This window comes from Ictidomys tridecemlineatus, chromosome 2 (assembly GCF_052094955.1).
Source record: "Ictidomys tridecemlineatus isolate mIctTri1 chromosome 2, mIctTri1.hap1, whole genome shotgun sequence".
Taxonomy (NCBI): Eukaryota; Metazoa; Chordata; class Mammalia; order Rodentia; family Sciuridae; genus Ictidomys; species Ictidomys tridecemlineatus.
In genome coordinates this window covers 48,051,510-48,077,483 of record NC_135478.1, presented here as the reverse complement: position 1 = coordinate 48,077,483, position 25,974 = coordinate 48,051,510, and the positions used below count along the sequence as shown (strand labels likewise).

The 25,974-nt window shown below is 48.3% G+C and overlaps 3 protein-coding genes across 3 annotated transcripts in view; all 3 read right to left on the bottom strand.

Annotated features, from left to right (window-relative positions):
* Positions 1-2,519: 2,519 nt before the first annotated feature.
* On the bottom strand, positions 2,520-5,827 carry Mustn1 (musculoskeletal, embryonic nuclear protein 1). The gene is made up of 3 exons (XM_005317197.5): positions 4,255-5,827; positions 3,010-3,142; positions 2,520-2,820 (listed from the first exon to the last, which is right to left on the bottom strand). Exons 1-3 carry the CDS (start codon positions 4,261-4,263, stop codon positions 2,714-2,716), a joined length of 249 nt encoding a protein of 82 aa, XP_005317254.1. The 5' UTR covers positions 4,264-5,827; the 3' UTR covers positions 2,520-2,713.
* A 3,473-nt stretch (positions 5,828-9,300) lies between these two features.
* The window catches only part of Stimate (STIM activating enhancer), a 48,848-nt gene continuing 32,174 nt past the window's right edge, over positions 9,301-25,974 (bottom strand). Inside the window, exons 2-8 of the mRNA XM_005317198.4 lie at positions 22,482-22,530; positions 20,593-20,688; positions 18,416-18,537; positions 13,573-13,685; positions 12,532-12,609; positions 11,437-11,586; positions 9,301-9,682 (exon numbers count right to left, since the gene is read on the bottom strand). Coding sequence (XP_005317255.1) covers positions 9,566-9,682; positions 11,437-11,586; positions 12,532-12,609; positions 13,573-13,685; positions 18,416-18,537; positions 20,593-20,688; positions 22,482-22,530 — 725 coding nt within the window. The 3' untranslated portion in view covers positions 9,301-9,565. The remainder of the gene's footprint in view (positions 9,683-11,436; positions 11,587-12,531; positions 12,610-13,572; positions 13,686-18,415; positions 18,538-20,592; positions 20,689-22,481; positions 22,531-25,974) is intronic.
* Sfmbt1 (Scm like with four mbt domains 1) overlaps positions 22,513-25,974 on the bottom strand; it is a 170,683-nt gene continuing 167,221 nt past the window's right edge. Inside the window, exon 22 of the mRNA XM_078038437.1 lies at positions 22,513-22,530. The gene's annotated coding sequence lies outside the window, so the exon portion shown is untranslated. The remainder of the gene's footprint in view (positions 22,531-25,974) is intronic.

The window sequence follows — 25,974 nt, the reverse complement described above, 5'->3', positions numbered from 1 at the left end:
ACCTACATGGAGAAGTTGATGATGAAGGCTTTCTTGGGCAGTTCCATCTCAAAGACTCCCCATTAGCTGGGATTACAAGTATTTGCCATCACACGCAGCTTTTAAATTGGGTTTCTTTTTCTTTCTTTTAAAATTTTTATTTGTTTATTTTGAAGTACTGGGAATTGAACGCAGGGCCTTGTACATGCTAGCAAGTGCTCTACCACTGATGTATACCCCCTAGTCCCTGGGACCTCTTCTCTTTTTTTTTTTTTTTTTTTTTGGTTCTGAGGATTGAACCCAGGAGTGCATTTACCACTAAACTACACCTCTGGCCCTTTTAATTTTTATTATTTTTATTTTGAGACAAGTTCTCACTAAGTTTCTCAGGATTCTGCTGAGTTACTGAGGCTGGCCTACAACTTGTGATCCTCCTGCCTCCACCTCCTGAGTCGCTGGGATTATAGGTATGTCCCACTGCCTGGGGCTGGAACCTCTTCTAAAAAGTCCAGAAGCTCCCTCGGTACCACGACCCCTCAAACCAGTCATCCCACCAAGTTTCATAGTGTTGGGGCACACAATAGTGAAGAGGAAGGGGACACTCTCTATAACTCCCATCCTGGGAGAAAACAGGAACTGGCCATTTTAGGTAGATTTCTGGGTAATGGGGGCCTGGGAAGTGCGGCTGGGAAGTGGTGGCCCTGAAGGCCTGAAGAGGCCCATAGAAGTGTGTGAGAGGCCCAGGCAGGATGAATAGGAGGTGCAGAAGCCCTTAAGCCCTTCTTCTTCCTGGGTCTCAGGCTGCTGTTTGGGCTCCATTAATCTAGCCAGGGTCCTAAGGATCAACCCCAGCTGGGCCCCAAAATTTGACAGCACACACCAAGAGCCAAAGAGATGCACAACCCATGGCCCATGGTAGTCTACTGAGTCGAGCACAAGAGCCAGCTGCATAGAGTGCTCTTGAAGCAGGTGCATGAGCAGGGTGACGAGTGTCCTCAGGGGGCCGGAGAGGGCACAACACTGATGTTGCCAAAGCCGTTAGGCAGCTAGTCCCCAGGTGTGGGTTAGGTGGGGTTCTTAGTGTCTTTTTTTTTTTTTCAATCCACCTTTAATAAAGTTAAAGTGCTGCTTTTATAATAAATAGCAATAAAAATTGAACAAATATTAGGTGCTCTGAATGCAGCTGGTGTGTTCCCTGGTGGTTCTAGGGAGGTCAGCTCCTGAGTCTGTGGACACACAGGGGTCAAAATGAATCATCAAAGAGAATGATACCAGTGACTCAGTGATACCAGCTGCTGTGGGGCCCACACAGTGCCCTGGAGCAGTAAGAGGCTTTCAGAGGGCTGGGGCAGTGTCTCTGCCATCAGCCCTTCCTCAAAGCTGATGGCATCTAGCCCTGGAGAAAGCTTCGTAGACTTGGGAGTGAATTCTGTGGCAGCAAGGAAAACTTCCTTCTTTTTCAGCACAGCTATGGCCAGAGCGCACCTCTGTGCACATCCATACTGTTAACTCTTTTGGCTCTACATAGGATTGGGGTTTCACAGGGAGACATATGCCTTTGGTATATGGGAAAGAGCCTCCCCAAGGGGCTCAGTGAGCAAGCCCAGACTCTGTTCCCACAAGAGATCTGCTCTCCTGGGGCACAGGGCTTCGCACATACAGGCTTAGCCTGGAGCCCGAGCTATATAAGGAGGCCAAGCTGGTTTGGAACGTGGGAAAGGCTCTCTGCAGCCATCTCCCCCTGCTCAGGGGACAGGAGGGGCTTCTCAGTGGCATCAGCCTTGAGCCAGGCACTATGATCCCAAGCCCTGCCAGTCTAGTCCGAGGAGGAGCCTATCAATGATCCTGTCATCACAGCTAGACAGGCCTTGATGATCCTTGAATCTAATAGTTCCATGCACACTGGGGACACTCCAGCTGAGATCCTGGTGTTCCCATGCTCCAGGTAGTATGGGGGAGGAGTAGAAAATAGGAGGCTCACCCTGTTGTTTGGAAGGGGAGGAAGTAGCTTAGGACACTACGTGACTCTGGCCAGGGAGGAACTTTGGCCAGGGAGGAACTTTGGCCAGGCTCTCTCTTTGAGGAGACTTTGGATCATAAGGGAGCATGAAGAGGGTACAGGAGGAGTGGGCTTTGGAACCTACGCCCCACAGGCCTTGGGGTCCTTGGATGCACCTTAATGGATTCCATGTGGGGAAGGGAAGAGCCCCAGATCTCCAATGACTTCACTGTAAGTGGTGTTGCTATGACCTCCTTTATGGAATAGCTCAGCCCCCCTGTTGTATACAAGGGGAAACAGGATCAGAAAAAGGGGAAGAGGCTGGTCTAAAGTCACACAGAAGGTTAGCACCATGTCTCTATGTCTCTAAGTCCAGATTCTTTCTAGTACATCTCAGTGGCCCCAATGTCACATGCTTCATCCCCTGGGGCCACCCAAGAGCCCGGGAAAGGGAACAGAACATATTCCCATGCCCTTTCCCATTCCTCACTCTCCTCTGCAGTTAGTAGCAACCATGGCCAGTGATCAACCAACACCCTCCTAATGCTGAGGCCACTTGGGCATACTCTTTATTGGTGTTTCCAAGGTTCTGGTGCAAAGGGTCAGGGCTGTGGGACAAGGGCGGCGGTCCCAAAGACATCTGGGAAGAAAGACATATTCTGGCATAAAAAAAAGTTCGTGGGAAAGGCTCCTGTGTCCAGGTGCTTGGGATGGAGGGGGTGCGATGAGCACTTCTCAGCCAAAGACACTCTTGGCAGGTCCAGCTTTGGGCTTCTCAAAGACAGTCTCAGTGCCTGTGCGGTCACGGCTGAACACAGATGGGGCGACCGAGCCAGCTTGCTCTGTGGGAAGGAGGTAAGGGAGGTACCGTTAGGGACCAGAGCTGGCTTCCTCCTAGGGAAGGCCCCTTGTATTGAGAGCAGCCCCTCCTGAGCCCAGAAGCTCTGGATTCTCAGAAAAGAACCCTTGACACCGACCCCACAACAACCATAACCCCATGTCAGATTGCAGCCCACTTGGAGGACACTTACCACACTCCCGCATAACCTGGTAGGTCTTGGACTTGATTGCCTGGTTCTTGGCCAGGTTCCCTCGGGCCCCCTTCAGGTCTTCCTCCTTCACAGGGGGACGCTTCTTCTTGATGGGGGCTTCTGGAGCGCCAGCCTTGGAGAACCCAGAGCTGAATTTTTTCTGAGGCCTCAAGGCAGAGACCCCTTTCCTGGCTCACTGAGCTCAAGCAGGTTCAAGACCCATTCCTCTTACAAGAAGTCACAGTGATACACCTCTGCCCCGTGTGTCTCCCAGCCCCCTTAGCCTGACCTGCATACCTGCTCTCCCTCACACACTTGGAGTTGCTGGTGGCAGAGGCCACTGCAGCCTCGTACCAGTCTGTCTGCCTATTCCTGAACAGGACACAGGAGAAAGGGACTGGCTTTGAGGCTGAGCAGCCCCAGGAAATTTGTTGAGTTCCAAGACCTGATATTGGATGGCAAGTGGTCTCTTAGGGATTGTCCCTCTCCAGAAAAGCACCAGTATTTTTACTTAGTATGTCTTTGGAAGGGAATGGGTAGACAGTACAGATGTCCACAAAGTGACAGTTCAAACTTGACACTCATCCTTGGAGCAGACAACAAGGACAACCCTCATTGGCAGGCTAAGACTATGTGTCCTTCCAGTGCTGGGACATTCAGAGTCAATGCTTACTTACAACCCCAGGCGCCTGTGAGTCTGAGGCCTTATTCCTTTCTAAGCCCTGGGGGCAGGTGCAGGGATTCCCTCCTTCAGCCTGGGCTAGGCTCCCGGGACAACACCGCCCCTATAAAGATACACTCCGCTGGGGAAATACATGGACACAGAGCTGAACACCTACAGGCACAGCCTCCAGTGTGTGTGTGTTACACACACACACACACACACACACACACACACACACATACACACACACTACACGGCTACAGCTACAAACACACACAACTGTACACACTGGGCTATATAGGCAGCTCCCTCACACACACACAAAGGGACATGTAGAGGTCTATAAAAGGACACACCCATCTCCCACCACCCCTACTAACAAACTAGAGAATAAACAAAGCCAAGGTGAACAGGGATTCACCAGGAGCTGGGACGTCTTCCCCAGGCCTGGCCTCCCAGGGCTATAGTGCCTCCTGTTTATCCTTGGATCTTAGCTCAAGACAGCTGCCAAAGATGAGAGTGTCCAGGTCTCCACCCTGACTCCCTTTGGTTCCAACAAAGCCCATGCTGGGCCCTCCTACCTGGGACATGGTGGGTGCTGGGCAAGAGATGACTCCCTGAAGGTGCCTCTGACAGACAGCAGCAAGGCAAGAGCTCTGCGTGGAGCCTGACCCTCTGGAGCTTATATAGCCTGCTGGCTCGTCCCCGTAAGTCACTCCCCTACCTCCGACGGGCTCTCCGATGATTCAAGTCCACACAGCCACTAGCTTCAGAGTTTATTCTCGGACATGATGGGGACAGCAGCCCTGGCGAAAGCAGACAGCTGGGGAGACCCTGCACCCTCGGGAACAGCTGCTCTACTTGCAGGTGGGAGGTGCTGGCACTAATGGCGACTGGCTGTGTTTATGAATGTGGGTCTAGGAATGTGTGTGACAGTTTGGCTTGTCTGTCTGCAATGGCCCATCCCAGTGTAGGGGGCTGTCCGTGAGGAGAGGGAGGGCCCTGAGCCGGGTTGGATGCTCTGAGTTTGTTTTTCTCTCTCTTCCGTTCTTTCCTGTGGATTTTAGTGGGAAGTGACTTTCTATCCCGAGCAGCAGCAGGGCAGAAGTTTCCAGTGTCTGGTGCTTGAAAGCATTTGCTTAGGGTGAGCTCACAGGGCCATCATGATAGACTCAGAGCAAGGGGCCACTGCTGGCCCACAGATGGGGAAACTGAGGCCAAGGGGACCCTGAGGGGCTGCTCCACCAGATTTTTGTGGATAGCATCATCCTCTGCCCAGTTCCGGTGCATGACCTTGGAGACTGGCTCTCCTTCTAAACTGAAAGGGAAGAAGCAAGGTAGTGGGAAGGGGGGGCCCAGGAAAGACCAGAAGATCCTTGACATGAGGGTCCCATGGACAGTCTCTGGGATAAGTCATAGGGGTGGGGTGGGGCTGACCAGCAGGACAGCTTAAGTGCTACAAGAGTCTTGGGAAGGAGTGAAGCCCACCCCAGGTATTGAGCTGTGCAGGGGACAGGCTCAAGGACCTCCTGCAAGGTGACTTGGTTCTCCTGTTTCCATCACCCTCATCTTTGTAGGGGAAGATCCCCAAGGCCACACAGCAGGGCTGAGCCTGGGGTGGTTGTGGGGAGTGGACATGATCCCCACCAGAGCAGACACACCCCAGTTCCTTTCCTGTTTGCGATGGAGATTATTTTTATCTTGAAGGCTCTAGCAGATGGAACTCAACCAGGCACTGACATTTGGTTATTCCAAATGCCACTCCACTGGTATCATACCTTAAGCCCCACCCCAATCCCCACTCTAGTCTCAGTCCCCAGGAGGCCAATGTGAGGATGGCCAGGCTCAGGCTGAGATGAGTGCTGACAGGAGGAATGCCAGGACTCCCAGGGGCAGTGCAGGGCATGCCAGGCCTGGCGAGGGCCCTTCCACCAGCATCAGGGTGCCAGCCGGGGCTTCAGCACTGCCCCACAGCTGGCTCTGCTAAGCCCATGGCCTCTGGGACAGGATGTGGGGTGCTCCCTCCTCACACCACCTCCCAACATGGCTCATTCCTCTGGAGGTAGAGTGGCTTAGTCTCTCATTAGCAAGGAAGTAGACACAGCAAAAGCACGTTTGATTTCTTTCCTTAGCAGACTGGCTTCACTGCTGCATGGGGCGATGTGATGTTCCTTCTCCTGCAGCTTCTTGGGGAGCCTTCTAACCCACCAGGGACATTGTTTTAAACTCCATTAATCTATTTCAACCCCAGAAAAAAACACAACCAACAACCACAAAAGTGATGGTTTCTTTTTTAAAAAACTGTTATAAGATGTCAAATTTTATTGTAAACCATTTTACAATATAAGTACATCATCTTCCCTTTCATTTCGACACTGTGTTTCTGTGACTTGTAACACCACTGACGAAACACCCTTGCTGGGATGGCGGCTGAAGTGGCCACGGTTCTGCTTACATAGGTCTGACTTCTAGTAAACTTCATGAAAAGAAAATCTAATTGAAAACAACCAAACCAATCAATGAACCAACCGACCTGCCCACCCACCTGCCCAGGAGCTCAAGGTGCTCAAAGCAAGTCAGACCAAAAGTCTCTCACCAGAAGCATCGCCCCTTGGGGCTGTCAATGTCTTACAAGGTAAAACAGAGCTCTGCCTCTTAGCTGGAGGGTGTGGAACTTCTAAGAGTCAGCCTTGTGCCCTATGAAGTGGCTGCTCTGTCTGGCCAGCAGAAAGCCCCCAGGGCAACCTGTCTTGACTTGCTGCAAAAAGGTCACTGAAGTGCAGTCCGGAGGGCTGAGCAAGACTTGCTCCCTCAGGGTCCTGGGCTAGCCTTCAGATGTGGACCCTGGTACACTGCTGAAGGGAAGTTATGACTTGCATTTGAGCCTTTTTATGTTCCCTGAAGAAAGAGGCATGAGAGGTGACATTAACCTAAGACTCCCTGTTACCAGGGAGGGCACAAGTGAAAGTTGTGGCAGGAGGCCATCACAGTGCTCAAGGGCTGAGGGGCCACAGACCCTCACCTTGCACATCTTCAGGCTGTGTGGACTGAGAAGCCACTGCCACCCAGGATCTCATCACCATCTCTCTTGCCATTGTCAATGTCCTAATGACAGCCAAAAGGAAATAACAGCAACAACCACCTTTTCCAATCAGATCACAGTTCTGCCATATTGGTTTATTTCAATAGTTACAAGAAACCTGACCTTGACTTCAAGCTTCCATCATGGGTGGCTTGGCCAAGGTTCCGATTTGGACAAATCAGATTGACCGTATACAATATTCCGTCAGTATCCCATCATTTCTCAAGCACGGTGACGCCTGCCATTAGCCAGTGAAGGGCTGCACCTCGTAAGGCAGGTGGTGAGGAAACTCATCCCAGGGAGGGAGGACAGCTCAGGAGGAAGTCCTGACCACAGCTCTCTGAGTTGCTTTCATGAGAGAGTGTGCCATGTAAGAGCCCCAGTGACTAGAGAGCTGAAGGCTCTCCCAGGGCACAGGAGGATGGGAAGGCCTAACATGTGATGATGCCACACTGTCCAAGCCCGCACACCAAGAGGCCCCTGGGATCAGACAGACTCCCTGTTCGACCTCCACCCTTGTCAGCCAGTTACACAGCTACAGCTTGGAGACTCAGGCCTTTATTAACAACAATCAGGACACAGGACACCACCAGCACTTACTTGCTACCTCTGTCCCTCAAGCTCACTGTTCAGTGGATGCTGGGACAAGCGTGGATATGAGGTCCTCTGAGGTGTACACAACCCCAAGTTTCCTTCTTTTACAGACAGTGGTCCCCTACCCCTGAACCTGATTTGGAAACACTGGGAACTCAAGACTGAACATGAAGCTTCAACTCAGTGACAGTCTCCCCAGAAATGCCAGTCTTGGGTCTTGCCAGTCACAGTAGTCTGGGGATGGGCAACCCAAGAGAGCCCCACTGGAGACGTGGTAGGGAAAGACCACAGTTGTGGAATGGGAGGAACCAAAGAGAGTGAATGAGAGCAGTAACATTGTGGGACCTGGGCAGGCTCCATCTCGCTCACTGCCAGCCTGTCCCCTCCTCTGGCAGCGATCCCCACACTGGTGGAGTCACCTCCTACTGCACAGCTACAGTCCATGCTCCTCACAGTCGTCTGCATTCCTGGAGGAAGAGGGTCTGAGAGGGCCTCCCTAAGCTATTCCACCATGTCCAAGACAGGCAGGACCACAAGCAGCAGCAGGCGACAGTTCCAGGTGCCTGGTTCAACAGTCTGGCTCACATACCACAAACACATTCAGACCCATTATGCTGAAGTAGAACATGTTTTTACGCAGGTTTAAAAAGATGGTTCTGGGTGGAATGGCCTCTGTGCTTGTCTCACTTGTAGCCCACATTATAGCAGTATGGTTTTCTGTTCCTAAGGGTCTGTGGCTGCCTCTTGGCATGACAAACCACTGGGCAACTCCACCCTGCTGCTTCCACAGCAGGAAAGTGCTGGGCTCAGCCAGCTCCACCTCTATTCAGCAAACTCTCCGGGCCACAGGGGTCTGTGGCCAGGCTGAGGAGCAGGTGCTACCATGTGAGGAGGGGCTGCAGCCTCTGGATTTAGACAGCAGGTTCTCTCACCTCTACCTGCCCACCCCAGCCACCATGCTCTGCAGAGTGGGGAAGCAGGGACTGAAAACAGGCTCGTCTGGCCATGTGGATGTTCTCCAGACTTCCATGTAAAATGAGCAGATAATAGCAGGTGACAGGCACCAGAAGAGGATTGACTCTGCAGGCTGCTGTAGTAGAGGCTAAGAGGCTGGGACTATTTTACACTTGAGATCTGGAAGCTCTGGGGAGAGGCAGGGAACAAACACAAGCAGCCCATGCTTTTGATTCCTCTGGACACAAAAACCTAACTCTTAGGCTCCTTTACCAGTTAAACCAAGACCTCTAACCTGCCAGCAGAAGTGACTGGGGTCCTGGCAGATCCCCTCCTGTTCCACACACTCTGAGGCACGCAGATCCACCTTCAGACCAGCAGCCTCATGCACAGACCTGACCTTCCACAACCATGGGTTCTGATTCCAGGCAAAGGCCGTCCACCTTGCCCCCTGGGGTCACTTGCCTCATCTTATCGTAGGACATTACCTAACAATATCCCAAGTAGAAAAACTCCTGACTTCTTCCTCCCACAGCTCATACCCCATGAAAGGCAAACAAATCCATTTCTTTGGGGATTAAAAAGAGTTTTTAAATACAATAGTATGAAAATATAACTTAAAAATATAAAAGTCAAACAGCATACGGAAGACTTAAAAATCTAGGTTTTGCCCATTAGTCCCATAGGTACTTTGTAGGAAATAAACACATACTCAAAAAACAGTTAACACTGTCATAGCTCATAAAACCGGCTTTAGAAATCAAGAGTTACAAAAGCCATTTTGAGTAAGAAAGCATTCCGGTTCCAACTTGGTCAGTGAGTGACTTTAGCCCCAAGCACGTCAAGTGTCCTCGCTGCCTGCAGCCTTGGGGAGAGACCCACCCGCGGTCTGTGCGGGCCTGTGTTTTCCTGTACCGCACCACCCGGTCAGACACAGGACAGGGGCTTCGGGGTCCCTCACAACACTGTGCAGGACAACAACAAACAAACAAAGCTCTTTGCTTGCATATTTGGTCAGTGTTTGTAGTGCAACTGAGCGGGGACCTCCAGCTGCCCATAGTCCCCTTGGGTGCTGGTTCCTGTTCCCTCTTTTTAAGTCACAGTAGTCTGGGGGTGGGCAGAGAGTGGGCAGAGACAGCGAGAGGAGTGGAGGTAGAAGAGGAGGGGCAGAGAGAGGAGGGAAGGGATGACGCTGTGGGGTGACCACCTGCTGACCCAGCAGCTGGCTGGCCCCAAACTTGTCACCCCCAGCATGGAATGTGTCATACAGGCAGCCCGAAGCGGTGCTTCTTTTTCTTCACAGGCTTGAGTGGGGTCAGTCTGCGGAGGTCCTCCTCCACGTCGGACTCCTCCATCTCATCATCGGCCGAGATCAGGATCTGGGCAGCGGAGAGGCACGGCTGAGACGTGGCAGCAGCCCTTCTGCGTTTGCCCTCCCTGGACCCCAGGCCCCGCCAGGAGGCCTCAAGTCTTGTGCTTCTGTGGAAGATGGTGACAGGGAGGCCCCCTTACACAATAAGACATGCTGGCCCACCGAAACCAGCACTGAGTCCACAGACCCCCACCCCCCACCCCCGCCTCTATGCCAGTGCTCCTCATTTCCCCATCTAACTCCAGCTGCACCCAAACCAACCACACCTCAGCAGAGACCTGAAGCCCAGGGTCATGCTGGCAATAAGAAGCTCAGCCTTGACACACGGAGTTCTAGGGCCTTGACGTTTCCTTAAATACAGGAGAAGCAAACTGAAAAGCTGCAGGGGAACATGACTTCCTACTCCAGGGACAGGGTAGTCTCACCAATTCTCCCCTGGACTGAACCCTTGAGGGCTCTCTGCTTCCAATCTCGGTCCCCTGATTAAACCCTCACTGGCTCCCTACTGCTTATACAAGCATGTCCCAGGTCCTCAGCCTACAGCACAAAGCACCTGCTCATCTAGCTCACACCTCGCCTGTACCTCACACTGCTTGACATTCCATTGTACACTCTGGAATAAACGCTGCTCTGGCCACAGTGAATTTCACATTATTATTCAGATGCCAAATGACTTGACTGAATGCCCGCCAGCTATTGCATCTGTGCTTCTGTGGAAGACAGTGACAGGGAGGCTCCCTTACACAATAAGACATGCCGGCCCACCATGCTGGCCCCTATCTCAGACTCCGACTCCTCGTGGGACGCCGCCCTTCGGTAGCAGACCTTGCTCCCATTCCTTGAGTTCTGGTGCCCATAATGCTGTTTGTCATTCAAATGTTTACCAAGCTCTTACAATGTGACAAGCTCTGTGCCAGATTCTAGGAATATGTACCCAGAGAAGGCACGGGCTTACTTTCTGTCCTACTCCCTATCCATCTTCCAGAACTCCCTGCCTACTGCCCCAAGGTCCTCACAGGGTTTTGTTTGTCTGGGCTTCAGAAGGCTTTGAAAATGCCAGGATGAGCCATTTGTGTGTTACTCTGTCTGGATCATTTCTGTGGCTCTCCTGGTAGCACAGTGCTTAGCACGCCATGCAAGTTTCCCAGGGCCTCTCCTGAGATAGCTTCACCTCAGATGTGTGGCGCACAGCCCCTGAGCGGCTGCCAGACATAAGTTATTGCCTCTCTGCTGCTGTTCATGACCACTGCTCTTCCCTGAAGCTCAAACCTTTGAATTTTGGAGACTAGGAAATAAGGGCAGATGGGGTTGCCTGAGAGGTCTGGCTACTCCTATATTTTAGAAGTTTCCAGCTGGCTTAGCCAACGCTTTCCTTGCTTGTCAGTGGTGGGCAGGGATTCACTACCTTACTGCCTGAAGATCAACCATGAGGCCCAGGGGGGTCCTTGCCAGCTTCCCTGGAACTGGGCAGTTCCTCCCTTGCCTTTCTACACTGACAGGGAGACTGTTGGTGATAAGCCACCCCTCACCACATACTCTACCCTCCTCCCTAGGAAGGCATGTGGGACAGCAGTCCTGGGGCCTGGCTAGATGGGAATGGTGTGTGACCTGGGCTGCTCTTCACTCAGCTTCTTCTCCCTCCCTCTGGCTGGCGCTGTGACTCAGTACCCAAGAGAAGACCAAATGCAAACATTAGACCAGAGACCTGCAGGCCAGTGGCATAATGACCAGGTACTTAGAGAGGGTCAGGGAGGCCCCTACCTCAGACTCCGACTCCTCGTGAGACGCCGCCCTTCGGTAGCGGACCTTACTCCCATTCCTTGAGTCCTGGTTGGCTCCTCTCTCTTCTAGTTTAGCTTTCGTCTTTCCTTTTCTCATGAGGAAATTGTCCACTACCCAAAACATCAATGCCTGTGGGAAGAGAAATGCAGGTTACTTTGGGAGAAGCCACTTTCAAGGAAAGCAGAGCAGTCGCAGTCCCCATTTCCACCCTTTCTCAGCCCATTCCAGGTTACAAAATCCAAAGACAGGGAAAGAGAATCCAGCCCCCCTGCAATCTTCTAGAAGCTTTGAGAGAGATTCCCAGACCTTATTTCCTTTGCTGCAGTTTTCTCATCAGAGAACAGGGAAGAAAATCCCTGTCCTGCTCACCAAGGGGTTTCTCTTGGGACTGGCAGCCTGTCTTGGGCCCAGAACCAAGGTCTCTGGATACCTGCTCTGGGCCTGCAGAGGCCCTGGGTGGTGACAGCATATTCTGTGTATCTGTGTGTCCAGGTCCTTTTATCATTCCTCTCACTATTTCCTGGCTTTTAACCACTGTGCATGTGAGTTTCTGAGGACTGTCCTTAGGAATAACAATTGAGGCACATATGAAGTGATATATACATATATTTTTTAGTGATGCTGGGGATCAAACCTAAGGCATCACACGTACTGGGCAAGTGTTCTACCACTGAGCCACATCCTGAGCACTCCTCACCCTTGAGACAGGCTCTCACTAGGTTGCTGAGATTACAATTATGTGCCACTGAGTCCAGCTTGAATGATCTTGACCTAGAAGCTGGTGTCACACATGGGGTAGGATGCCTCCATGGTAGATCCCTAGCAGAGAGGGCAAGGACAACTTTCCTAGGACCCTTCATCTTGGACAGGGGCCCTGGAGCAGAAACCTGCCTTTTGAAGAAGCAATCCTGCCATTTCCAGGTCTTGGGGAGGGGAGTGGGGATGTGACAACTGGTCACACAGAAAGAAAGATCTGAGGGCTCTGAGTTTTCTGTCAGACTCAGGACTCTGAACAGGAACCCTGGAAGGTAGGGCACAAAGCAGTGTAAAACATGCAACACGGACGGCACTGACATTGACAAAGAAGGGGACGATCAGCATGACGATGGCCAGTTTCAGGTCTGGGTTTTCAATGGGATTCAGTAGGGCCACCTGTAAAGAGAAACAGATGCAGTGAGGTGGGAGACCACAGGGACAGGGCCCAGGAACTCCTGTTAGGGGGCTTAGCTTAGGTATTCCCCCAGAGTGATAAGACAGCCCTCACTCCTTGGCTGCAGTACCCAAGATCTGACTGTAAATAAGGGACCCTGTATTGAGCATTAGTGCTTTCACAGCTCTCCCCTTGTTGTGAACTTGCAAAGTGCAGTGTGCTTACAACCACTGAGCCAGAGCCAAGCAGTGCCCAAACAGAGTGGAGAGGGCCCCAAGCCTCCAACAGGGAATGCAGGCTCTTGAGAGCTAGAGGGAGGAAACTGAAATTCAGCAGATGCTCATTAGAGACATGAGCAACCAGGTGTCAAACCTCCTAGCAGAAATTTTGTACTCTAAACACCTCCCTCAAGACAACGGCTTTGAAATGCCCTGGCCTATTTCCTAAAAATAAGACCCAGCTATAGCCAAGAGCTGAGCCACTTGTTCTGGAAGACTCAGGTGGTTTCGCATAGGGATGAGCTTATCTATACAGAACTGGGGGCAGCACTGGGATCAGCTTATCTATGCAGCACCAAAGGCCAGAGCCAGGGGAACCCGTGGTCTCACCAGGGTATTGGCAGGATGGGAGACACAGGTCATGAAAGCTGTCTGTGGTGCCAAATGGCTAGCCAAGACAGATGTGTGAGGATGACACTTGGAAATGCAGAGACACTTAGAGTTGCAGGGTCTGAAGACTATATCCCCAGGCTTAATCTAGAGTAGACCCTATATCCATGGAGAGGACAGATGCCACATAAAAGAATGACAACTTAATAATCTTATGAAGAGTTGCCATATCAGACCAAATCTGGGGTCTGCTCATGAAGTTAAAACAAAAATTTAGCTTTCTAACAGGGCTGCAGCATGTGGGTAGTGGGATGAAGTACTGAGCAAGGACTGCTGGAGTGGGGATGGGAGGCAAACCTTTTTCCACTGAAGTATGAGAAGGACGATGAAGACGACGGACTTTTCAAAGATCATGATCACGATGTAAAGGGCACACTGCCCAAACCAGGCCCCACACTGCAGAGGGTCTCCTGCAGGGACAGGTGGGTGCTCAGTCACACAGGCCCAGTATCCGAGTGAGATAACCCCCTAGCCAATTCCCCTACAGCTCCTCCTGAGCCCTCACATTCCCAGCCACACCCTAAACCTTAGTTCCAGAGGTTTATAGTGAGCCCCCCACCAAGGTCCTAAAAGATCAGCTTATTCCTAACAGACAAATGCAATTTTTTAAATAAAATCTGAGAATTCCTAATTTGGACATACTAAATTGGTATTCCTTTCAAGAGATTCTAAGATAGGACTGAAAGGCCCTAAAGTTAGTGAGTGCTCACGGCTGGAGCTCAGACAGGCTGGCTCTCTGTCTGCTGGCAGCAGAAGCTGTGTGAAGCAAGACTGCTATTACTGTCCATTGTTGATTTTTCCAGTGGCCAGTTCTATCCTTCCTTTTCCTCTGCCCACGAGCAGACTGACGTCATAAAGGCAGCAATTGACCTCTTTGTTTGTCCACTACTTTTTATCTCCTATGCCTTATCCCACCCACTTCCTGGCCATCTCCACTGCCTCAGCAGAAATCTGACCTGGGAGGAATTCAGATTCCACTGTCTCAAATGGGTGATTTCCAAACACTCTGGCTAAGGACAAGAGAAGAGAGAAGCCTTCAAGGCCAAGGAGATGAGCTCAGGTCTGAGAGACTGTGATGAGGGCTGATCTTTGATCCCAGTCATCACCATGACTGAGAAACTAAAGGGCCCAACAGTTCACACTGAGGGACACTCAGGCCCTGAAATGCCCCTAGAATGCTTCAAAAGGGACTCGATGAAGGGTGGAGGACCTGACAGTCCTTCTAGGAAATGATCTTCTGATATGCATATCCCAGGGAAGGGCCCCTGGGAGTCTCCCCACAGTTGGAGACCTGGGGACAGTGGGGTGTGAGGAAGGCCACCAGGTTGCCCTGGAAGCTCAGTCCAAATATCACTGGCCAGAACAGGAGAAGAGAGTAACATTTCAGGAGAGGCAAAATCTAGACTTTTGAGAAGAGAATTTGGCCCAAAGAGAAATTTCCAGCTTCTCATTTGAATCTACCGTTTCCCTGGCAATCCTTGTCCAGGCATCAATGCCCCAGGGCCCCAGTCTTGCCCAGGCATGCCAACTGTACTCAGGGGAGGCGCAAGAGAATGCCTTTATATAGCTGTAATGGACAGAATACCAGTCTGTTCCCTTTTCTGGAAAACAACAGAGAAGGGTGGCAGAAAGCCTGTAGAAACTCATCAGCCACCTCTTTGGAGTCCTTCCTGCCTGTTTTCACCTTTTCTGCAGGACATTAGAGCCTCTTCCCCAGGCTGAAAATGGAGTTTTGCAATGCTTCCGGTAAACCACCTGACCTTATTGAGAAAAGTTCTTTAAAAGAGCAGATGAAAATATTAGCTTCAATAAGTAACACTAGTGATATGGAAACAGCATGTACCATTGGGAAATGTCTCTGAATTGAGACTGGCATATCTGAAAGTCAGCGGAGCAAGTGGCAGCATTTACATACTGTCAAAAGAATACCCACTTGCTTTGAGTGTGCTCACTCTATTTGCTATTAAGCTGTGAATGACTGACTAAAGAGGAAATGCTTTTTTTCCCCATCTGCCTCCTTTCTGAGTTTCTGCTGCACACCTGAGCTGCTGCTGCCTTTTGTTTCAATCTCACTGCTAAAATAAGAAAGTTCCAAACCACAGTGAAAAGAGAAAAAAGTGCCCATGATCCTGCGTTGACATACTGCCTCCTGTGTGCTGGATCATATGAAATCATAGCCCGGATGAGTGCGCACGCACTTGTTTGTTTGCTTATTTCTGTTTCCCTTGAGTCTCTGAAATGCTCCTCAGAGTCCTGTCTTTAAAGGACAACATGATAGGTGTGGCAAATGTTTACTGCACTGTAGAACCTCATGTATACAGGTTTTGGTTTCAATGAATTATTTCCTCAGAATAAGTTACAGGAATAGGGAGCAAAAGGAGGCTTCTGGAAAGAATAGGGTGGGCAGCAAAGCCCACATGCACTGTGGACCTCATTTTCAGGGAGAGAGCAGTCTGGTCATCAGATTGCAAACAACATGTATCACCCAAATCTGATTGTTCCCAGACATGCAAGTGTGGCTTACTCCTCAAGTCTAGTAATCTTCTCTTCTAGGAACCATGAAAGCTACCTAGAAAACAAGCTCCTTTTTTTTTAATACCTGAGAAGAGAGCTGTGGAGCCCTCATGGAGCTACTACCTCAAATGGATGGGCAGGCTCACGTGCGTAATAGGCAGAATAATAGTCCACATAGATGTTTACATCCTAATCCCTGGAACCTGTGAATATGTCATGTTACCTAGCAAGGGTGGGGGATGATGGATGTCAATGGAATTAAGGCTGCTTATCAGCTGTATTTCAGATAGGAAGAAGGCGGGAGGTGTAACTCAGTGGTAGAGCACTTGCCTTGCATGTGTAAGAATCTGGGTTGAATCTGTAGTACCACAAAAACAAAGATTTAAAAAATAGTTTTTTTTTAAATATTTATTTTTCAGTTGGACACAATGTCTTTATTTTATTCATTCATTTTTATGTGGTGTTGAGGATCCAACCCAGGGCCTCGCACGTGAGAGGCGAGTGCTCTACTGCTGAGCCACAACCCCAGACCTAAAAAATAGTTTTTAAATATAGGGAGAGTATTCATAGTGTTCAGGTATACAACAAAGTGCCCAATGTAATCAAAGGGGACTTTCAAATAGAAGATGGCAGTAGAAGGTCAGAGCAAAGTCAGAGTAGTGTGATGTAAGACAAACCTGACGTTGAAAACAGGAAGAAAGGCACAAGCCATGGAATGCAGACAGCCTCTGGAGGCCACAAAGGGCAGCAGAGCAATCTCCCCTACCACTTCCAGAAGTATCTGGCCCTACTGACACACTGATTTTACTTCAAGACAATCATATTGGATTTCTGAAGGAAAGAACTATAAGGTAATCAATTTGTGTTGTTTGAAGTCACTAAAGTCTATGTTAATTTGTTATAACAGCAATAGAAAACAACAAAATTTGACAACTAGAAAACAATGGGTAACAACGATCTGGGAAGGGAGGCCCTCAGTGGTCCTAATAAAGGGCAGCTTTCTCTGGAGATACCTGGAGTTATATGGAGAAATTCCCATTCTCAAGGGCACTGGCTAAGGTCAGGGAAGGGGCCCAGGGAGGTCAACCAGCATGAGAAGGAGGTGTAGACACAGCTATTGCCCTCCTCCTTTTCCACTGACTCTTCCTTCTGTCAGGGAATTGAGGGCCTCCTAATGCCTGCTATATCAGACCTGACTTGCACTCCAGGTCATACAGCTGATTGAGGGAATCCACCTTAGCTCTGGTCAGCTAGTTAAGTTGAGAGCCTTTTGGAAGGGATCTCAACAGCAAGGAAGTAGTTACGAGTACTGATCGTGGAGGTGGCTGGAGGGTTTGTGTATCTTGCTGAGGGCAAAAGGCCCCCAACATGTACTAGCCAGGTATGCTTTGTGTGCCACCTGACTCCTCTAAGCACCTTATCTATAAACAGGGATAATAATGCCACAGTAGTCCACATGTACCATGGTCCATTTCTGGCCTGCAAGTTGAGGAATCCATGACTTGGGGAGTCTCAGAAACCTTTCCTGGAGCCCAGGAGGCACATGCTATGTGCTGGACACTATCTTAGGTCAGTGACTCATCAGGCATCAAGTGTTGGGGCTAAGAAAAGCCCTCCTCTGAGCTCATCTCCCCTCCATGGGGATAAACAATTACTTAAGATTTCTAGAAATACCTAAGGCATTCACTGCCAGCTCCATGAATAAGCTGCCCTTTTAAACCGTCAATCCCTTAGAGATTTCTAGCCATCTAGAAGTTAGTGGCCCCTGGGCCCAGAGCCATGAGTTTTTTGGGATCTGCGGGAGACTGCAGATCCAGTATTCCATCCACACTCCCTCTGTCCCTCCATTCCTTATGCCCTCTCATGGCAAAGGTTCCAATGCTGCTGCTCCAACTGAGGAGAGGAGCTCCTACCTACAGAAAGAAAGGCCAGCTGGGACAGTGGAAAAGAGCTGATGTTACCCCTTAGTCCTGTTCTGACACTCCCTTTCATAGGGCTACATGAAGGCAGCTTGCTACTCAGGCTGTATCCATCAGAGTCTGACATAAGTTACCTGTTTTAAGCCCTGTCTCTGGGTAAAGATGGACTTGTGACTCTGGTGACTGGTACATGCAATGCTAGGTGGGGCTCAAGCAGTTGAGGGAAAGCAAGGCAATTTGGCCTCAGGGGGACGGACCTTTTAGACCTGGCTATGTGAGCGCCATTCACATAGGGCCTCTCATCACATGTGGGATGGCCTGGTGACCAGACAATCACAAGTGTATAGCAGAAAGAGGGGCAGGGCTTCCACCTCCCTACTGACCACCCCATTTCTCCAACATGGCAGGGTGAGCTCCATGAAAAGTCTGGCAGAAATAAAGTGGTCTTAGGGACTTGTAGGAGAGATTAGCGATCTCCCTGAATCTAGGGTATCTCCTGCCTCCTGCCACCTTACCTGACACCAAGGCAAGAGCCTCAGCAGTGAGGTAGGCACCCACACATACCCAGGAGGATGATGCTTAAACCCCAGAGCCAGCCCCTCCACCATACAAAGGAGACGGCCATCCATTCCCAAATCTTCTCTGGATCCCTCACTGGTAGGCAAGCAGCTCCCACCACACACCAGCCAGTGTTCATGGCACATTACCATATTCACCAAAACGCAGGGATTCCCACTGCTGCCACTCTACCAAGACACTGACAGCGCGCACTCCCACATAGATGAGCAGCATGCCCACAGTGGCGTCCAAGAGGAAGTTGATGAGGTACCTATGAGGAGAGGGCACATAAGCACAATCAGAAGCCAATGAGCTAGGCCCTAGGTACAGAGTTTCCCAGAGTTAGCAGTCAAGGCTGATGGAGGTACAGCCTGAGAAACTGAATGACCCAGTGTTTTTTTCTGATCTTGTTCTTGGAGGGGCTGGTAGCCTTGAATGTGCCCATGTGAGAGTCTGCAAAGGTTGCGTGCAGCTCTCAATTGCAGGTCCTTGACAAGTTACTAAAGTCAACAACTTGAGGGAGGGATAAGAGAGGGATGAAATGCTTAAAAAGTGTTCCTGTCAGGCCAAGATTGAACAGAAGACAGAGTTCCTGAAAAAAAAAAAAAATGTCCTTCTGATTATTCTGATAACTCCCTGACGGTCCAGCTAACATAAGGTCTTGTGATAGTGCTGCTGCCTCAAGGCAGTTCTAGAAAATGTCTCCAGGGTTTTTTAGGCAAAGAGGGCAGGATCATGTGGCACATGTACACACAATACTTTTACGCTTTAGAGAGAGTTTTACCCCCTGGGACAAGGCCAAAGGACTGGAGGGAGAAGGCGGGACCAAAAGGCATGCCCACAGTGACCACATGTTCTGCTAAGATCTGTTTCCACGGGGCTGACACAAAACCCTTTCCCTTTCCAAGGTAAGACCCATCTTCCCTCCCTCGAGGGCACTAAACCCAGATGCAGTTGAGCCCTGCTGACCACAGGCCCCAGTTCTCTGTTACAAACTATGTGGAAGACAAGGTCACTGGATTAGGTACTGACCCACTGTGATACCGCATGGCTTTGACAACTCTGCAGATAGACCCCAGGACACTGTGAAACCCAGCTGCAGTGTTTTGAGCGGCCACAGCTTGAGGCACTTTATGAGGATTCCTGGTCCTTCATTCCAACCCCAGCTTGTGCTTGCAGAGCACTCTGATCCCAGACAGAACATGTTGTCTCCTAGCCCCAGGGGCCAGAAAATAAGCCTAGAGAGGGAGGGGGTGGTGTTTTTCTCCTGCCTGTCCTTCCTCTTTAAAATCACAAGGGGTCACTCTCAGATCAGAGACAGAAAGAACAGTGCTGGCTGCTAAGGCAATTTTTCCTCTGGTGTGAGGCTATAAGGCTCTCGGATCTAATTGGTGTAGAGTGCCTCTCACACTTAAGTCCTTACACTTGAGACCCAGCCTGAAAACAACAAGGATAACTGATACACACACATGCCTTCTGGTCATTCATTCACTCGCCAAATACTTCTTGAGCCTACTATGTGCTGTCCTTGGGAATAAAGGTCAAGTTCTACACTATGCTCAATGTAAGGGAGAAGGGAAGACAACAGGGAGTTATGCAGGCCCTGGAGCCAATCAGGATGTATTTGAGTCCAGCTCTATCACTCCTGAACTGCATGAACTTAAGTGCCATTGTCTCTCTGTGTCTCAGTTCCCCAACTGGAAAGTGGGGATAATCACAGTATCTACATGGCAGAGCTGCTCTGTTGATGAAAGAAGGTAAGAGATGGGGCTGGAATGAAGTAGGTGAGCCTCCTTTCCCACTCCATCTGCTAAGAGAACCATTCAGGTGCTACCGGCAAGGAGATCAGCATTTCAGGGCCCAATTAAGATTTTAGACAGATGGCCCTGGGAGCTGTGTGAAAGGTGTTTTTCCAATAATAAGGCAGAACAACCCATGTTCTTTAGGCCAAAGAGGTCAATAATAGTCAACAGTTTGAGACCACAGAGAAGCCCCTCTCTGTCTTTTCTGGCACAGAGACATTCCTGCAGGGCATGTTGCTGGGAAGCTGGGTGACAGAAGGGCACTAGAAAACCAAAGGAGGACTGTGAACTGATTAGAAGAAAGCCAGTGTACCAGGCAACTGTCAAAGCCCTGATGGCCAATGGATGGCTGGGTATGTGAGTTCATGGGTGGTATGCACAGGATTGGCCATCAGAGGAATGTAGAGGAGAAATGGTGACCCCCTCTGCACCCTGGAGGAGCAGGACTGGTCACAGAAAGCAAGACCAGCACACATTTTCAATGGAGGACTGACAATGCCTGCACTCAAATATGGGTCACTTACAGTGAGCAAGGGTCCTCTTCAGTGAGATCTGCCAGGTACACATTTGCAAAGTGGATGAACAGCATCCCTATGGCTTGTTTGGAAGTATCTAAAAACCTGCACAAGACAGAAACAACACCTGTGACCAGTCTGACAGGAAGGTATTTGGAGAAAATGAATGGACCACAGAAATTATCTGGAGGCTGGAAAAACATTCCTAAGGTCAGTGTCAGGGAAGAGTCACTAAAGAACAACACAGAGAGCAGGACACACAGAGCTCTGAGCTGGGTCCCTCCCCAGCCCAGATTTGAGAGAACCAATGGTGGGTGGGTATAAAAAATTTGAAGATTTATCAACATTCAGCAGTGATGTCTATAAGAACAAGTGAGTACATGATTAAAATTTTGTAAAAAGTCTTTATCTCAGTGACTCATCAAGGTTTCCTTTGAAGGAAAGTGATGTTTTGTAAAGGCAAAAGCAAATCTAAGACAGCCTAAGGCAGCTTCCTGTGGACACCTTGCTGTCCTAAAGAGCTGGCTGTCTCCTTCCAAGTGATTTATTGCCTTGGAGTTTTGTCCCTAGAATCTATTTCTGAAGCTTTACTACATACTGTAAATAAAATACTGCTACAGTGGGTTCATTCCACATGAAATAAATATTTTTAGGATACATATACAAGGAGTACACTGGTCTTTGCCCCTGGTTCCTGACACAGCTCCTTGACACTGAGTGACAGGGATGCTAAGAACATTTTTTATCCTAATATTTGGTTCGTATCATGTAGTTCCTAATCCTTTGGAATTTCCTGGATGATGGAAGCATCTTTTGTTCTAAGCAGGTGACTTTTTGTGGCTCCTGGATGGCTTCAGAATGGGGAAGGTCATGAGAAAGACCAAGTCATGATGAGAAGCTTAGAACTTGAGGCCCAACTCCAATTTTCAGGGAGAGGAGAGGGGCTAGAGATTGAGTTAATAATTAATTATGCTTACATGGTGATGTCTGTGTATAAACACTTAAACTATGAGGTCTGAGCGCTTTAGGGCTAGTGAACAAATCCACACTCAGCAATCCAAGGGACAGAAGCTCCTGTGTCCAGAAAACTTCCAGACCTTACCCTCTATATCTCTTCAACTAATCATTCATCTGTATCCTTTATAATAAATCAGTCAATGCAAATAATGTTTCCCCGAGTTTTGTGAGACCATGCTCTAGTAAATTACTGAAACTGACAGGGGGTTGGGGGAACCCCAACTTCATAGTCAAGTTAGTCAGTTCTTAAGGGAATGCACACTCCTGATTGGCACTGGAATAGGGTAGCCGTCTTGTGGGACTAAGCCCTCAATCAGTGGGCTCTGTGCGAACTCCAGGTGTGTCAGAATAGAATTATTATTGCACACCCAGCTGGTATTAGATAATTAGAAAACAGGTTGGTGTTAGGGAACCCCCCCCACACACACACACTTTATGCTTTAAAAGTACTATGAGTAGAGAAATAGTTTTTCTTTATTCTAGGACCAAGGAAGACCAGTTTTGAAGAGAGTAGTTAGATCTAATCTCCAAATTTTTATTTTTTGCTTAAATATATGGACTGTAGAATCCAAGACTTTGAACATTATCAAGACTTTGAACAAAGATATCTGGAGAAGAGACTGATGCATCTATTATTATTTTTCATCTTCCAACATTGGAAGCAGCGTGATCATAAAACAAAGGTAGGGATCAAAAGTCATGTGGAAAAATAGGACTGCTTTCATATCACACACTGTTCCCAATGATAACTCAACTGAGGAAGTCCAGACACTATTATGTATAATTTTTCATATTTCATCCCCTATGAGACCCAACCCTGTCTCCCAAAATCCAACACACTCAAAAATATTTTAGGAATGAGTTAGTGTTTCAATACATACCATATTCTCCATGGACGTCTCTCATGCTTTGGTTCTCTGAAGCGTTTGACTGGAAGAAAAGAAAGACATCAGTAACTTTCCAAAGCAATAACACAAAGCAAAATGCACCTACAGTTGGGTTATCAATCTGCTCATTGTTTATTAAGTTCAGCACTTTCTATTTTAACATGTGACAATATACAATAAGTCAGTGAAAGTCACGGAGGCCCTGCATTGCTGACGACCAGCATAGGACCCTTCAGAACTGAATACTAACGAGAATGACTTCTTAGTGCATGTGCAAAACTGTATTTACTTCTTTGTGACAAGTCTCACTCAGACAATTACTAGAAACAATGAAGTAGAAATTAATTGCTTCTAACTTTGGGAAACAATCTAAGGATAAATTCACCCAGATGTTTACCAAGTGCCTACTTCAAACAAGGAATTGAGGAAGCAAATGTAAAGTCAGCTGACTAGCAACAAGGAAAGACAGACACATAACCAGTGATAGAGAAGAGGTGAATCTGAGGCTGAAGGACAACCAACCCTGCCTGCCTAAAGGAATGGGCATTGGGACAGGCCACACCGATGGAGACAGTCAAGCCAGGTCCTGAGGCCAAGTAAGGGTTTGCTACCAGGGAGGGAGAGAAGATCTATTCTGGACAGGCAACACCATGAGCTCACAGGTACAGGGCAGAGCACGACAGAGTATGTTTGGCATACTTGAACTTGGCTTCAATTCAGCATAACTGATACTGCCGGGAAAATAGCAGACTGGAGGGGAACACACTGAACAGGAGCCATGTGAGAGAAGGGCCAAGGGGTCTGGAATAAATCCTCTAGGAAAGGAAGAGCCAAGGAAGAGTTCTAAGCAGACTCAAAGACATGCTGGAATTGTTTTAGGAAAGTGGCTCTGCTAACTACAGAAGATGGGCTTCCTGGGGTGGAAGGGGCGGAGCAAGGATGCTGGTTGTGTTCACAGCAGGAGGCAGTGGTACTCCAGCAGAGGAGAGTCAGGAAGGTAGAATTCTCATTTAACACCAACCTGCTCAGCCTCGGCTGGCAAAGGACTCAGAAGAATTGCCCCCGTGCCCTGGGTTGCCTGCCAACAACCATCTGAACCAGAGGAAATAGTTTTAAGTCCACATGTCCCTCACTGAAGCTCTTGGCAAGTGTTTCCACACTGATTCTATCTACCAAAACACACAGAGAAAGTGCCGCCTGGTGATGTTTTCCCACACAAAAGTACCAAGAAAGAGAGAGACACTGATGTAAGTCCGCAGAAGAGGCCTCAATACAACTGGTAGCAGGCGAGAATCAACTTCTGGTGGAGTCCTGAACTGCCAGGGAGGTGGAGGGTGATGAACAGCCCTCAAATCAATAAACCCCACTTTCTGAATAAACACAAGCAGTTCACATTTGGCAAAGCAAGGACTGCCTGTACAGAGAATTAAAATAACAAGTCTGGTGTTTAGAGAATGTTGATATAGAGACCAAAAAAAGCAGGTGGAATTGCAAGGAGGTCTGTCATCTCCTTGACACATCACAGATTCGAAACCTCAACAAAGCCAAAGAATCTGGAGATGAGGCCAACTGATTCTACTGGCCTGAATGACTCTCAAAGGCAGGAGTAATCCCAGTTATTCATTTCCATGAGATACAAGCTGAAGTATCAGAATGGCTGCAATTTACTTACTAGTGGTTTAGGGAGGAAATTACACAGTAGATATGATTATATACATTATATATACAAAATATGATACATGATAATTATAAGCCATAAATATAAATGTATTTTATAATATACTATAGCAATCAGATACAATACATATACTAAGAGAAAGATGAACAAATGTGGTCTTATGGGCTGAAGCCTGACTAAATCATATGCTGAAGTCCTACAATCTCCAGTATGTCAGAATGTGACTGCACTCGGAGATGGGGGTCTCTAAAGAGGTAATTAAGGTTAAATGAAGTCATATGGGAGGGTCCTAACTCAATAACAACAGGTGTCCTTATAACAGGAGATCAGGACACAGATGTCAAGAAAAGACACGTGAGGATATAGTAAGAAGGTGGCCATCTGCAAGCCAGGGAGAGAGGCCTCAGCAGAAAGCAAACTGGCTGATTATCACCTTCACATTCCAGTCTCTAGACTTGTGAGAAAATAAAAGTCTATTGTTTAAGCCACCCAGTCTGTGATATTTTGTTATGGCAGCTTGAGCAAAATAATTCAGCTGATAATACAATAACTGGACAAGGCAAAGGATTCTGAGAATTTATTATATTAGTATTTAGACTTTAATGTAATTTTAATATTTTTCCAAATAAAAAGTTGGTGGAGAAAACATACTCCAGAAGAATAAACTAGTACAAGCACTCAAACATCAACTTGATAATATCTATCAAAAATTTAGCTGGGTACGGTGGTGTATACCTGTAATGCCAGTGCTTGGAAGGCTGACACAGGAGGATCACGAGTTCAAAGACGGCCTCAGTAAAAGTGAGATGCTAAGAAACTCAGTGAGACCTTGTCTATAAATAAAACACAAAATAGAGCTGGGAATGTGGCTCAGTGGTTGAGTGCCCCCGAGTTCAATCCCTGGTACCCCTCTTCCAAAAAAAAAAAAAAAAAAGAAACACTGGGATTGGGGTTGTAGCTCAGTGGTAGAGTGCTTGCCTAGCACATGTGAGGCACTGGGTTCGATCATGAGCACCACAAAAAAATAAATAAATAAAATAAAGGCATTCTGTCTATCTACAACTAGAAACCTTTTTTAAAAAATTTAAACACCCATGCCTCTTTAACCTACAAAGGAATGAATTCTACAAGTATGACTGCAGATGTGCCAAGATGGATAGGGATGTTACTGCAACACTTTCATAACAAGAATCTGGAAAGAAACCAAGGCCAATAAATGTTGATACAGGATTAGTAGACATCATAGCACATAGATACAATACTAAGCAATTGCTAAAAACAAGGTAGATCTAGATGGAGTGACATGGAAAGATTTTCAAATTATGCTAATAAATTGTAAAATAATATGTTACTATGATTTTTTTGTTGTTGTTCAAGTCAAGTGTGTGTGGTACTGTGGGCACTCAACCACTGAGCTACATCCCCAACCCTTTTTTATTTTTGAGACATGGTCTCACTAAGTTGCTGAGACTGGCCTCAAACTTGTGGTCTTTCTGCTTCAGCCTCCTGAGCTGCTAGGATTACAGGTGTACACCATCAAGTCCAGCTCAAGTCCATTTTTTTTTATACCTTTAATTATTTATTTTTATGTGGTGCTAAGAATTGAACCCAGGGCCTCACACATGCTAGGCAAGTGCTGTACTGCTGAACCGCTGAGCCATGACCCCAGCCCTCAAGTCCATTTTTAATGGATATATATTTTTGCTGGAATGATGCATATATTCCCCTACAAGGCTGCATAAGTGACTATTAACAAGGGCTAACTTTGAAAAAAGAAATATGGATCAGGAAGTGAACTTTCTTTTTTTT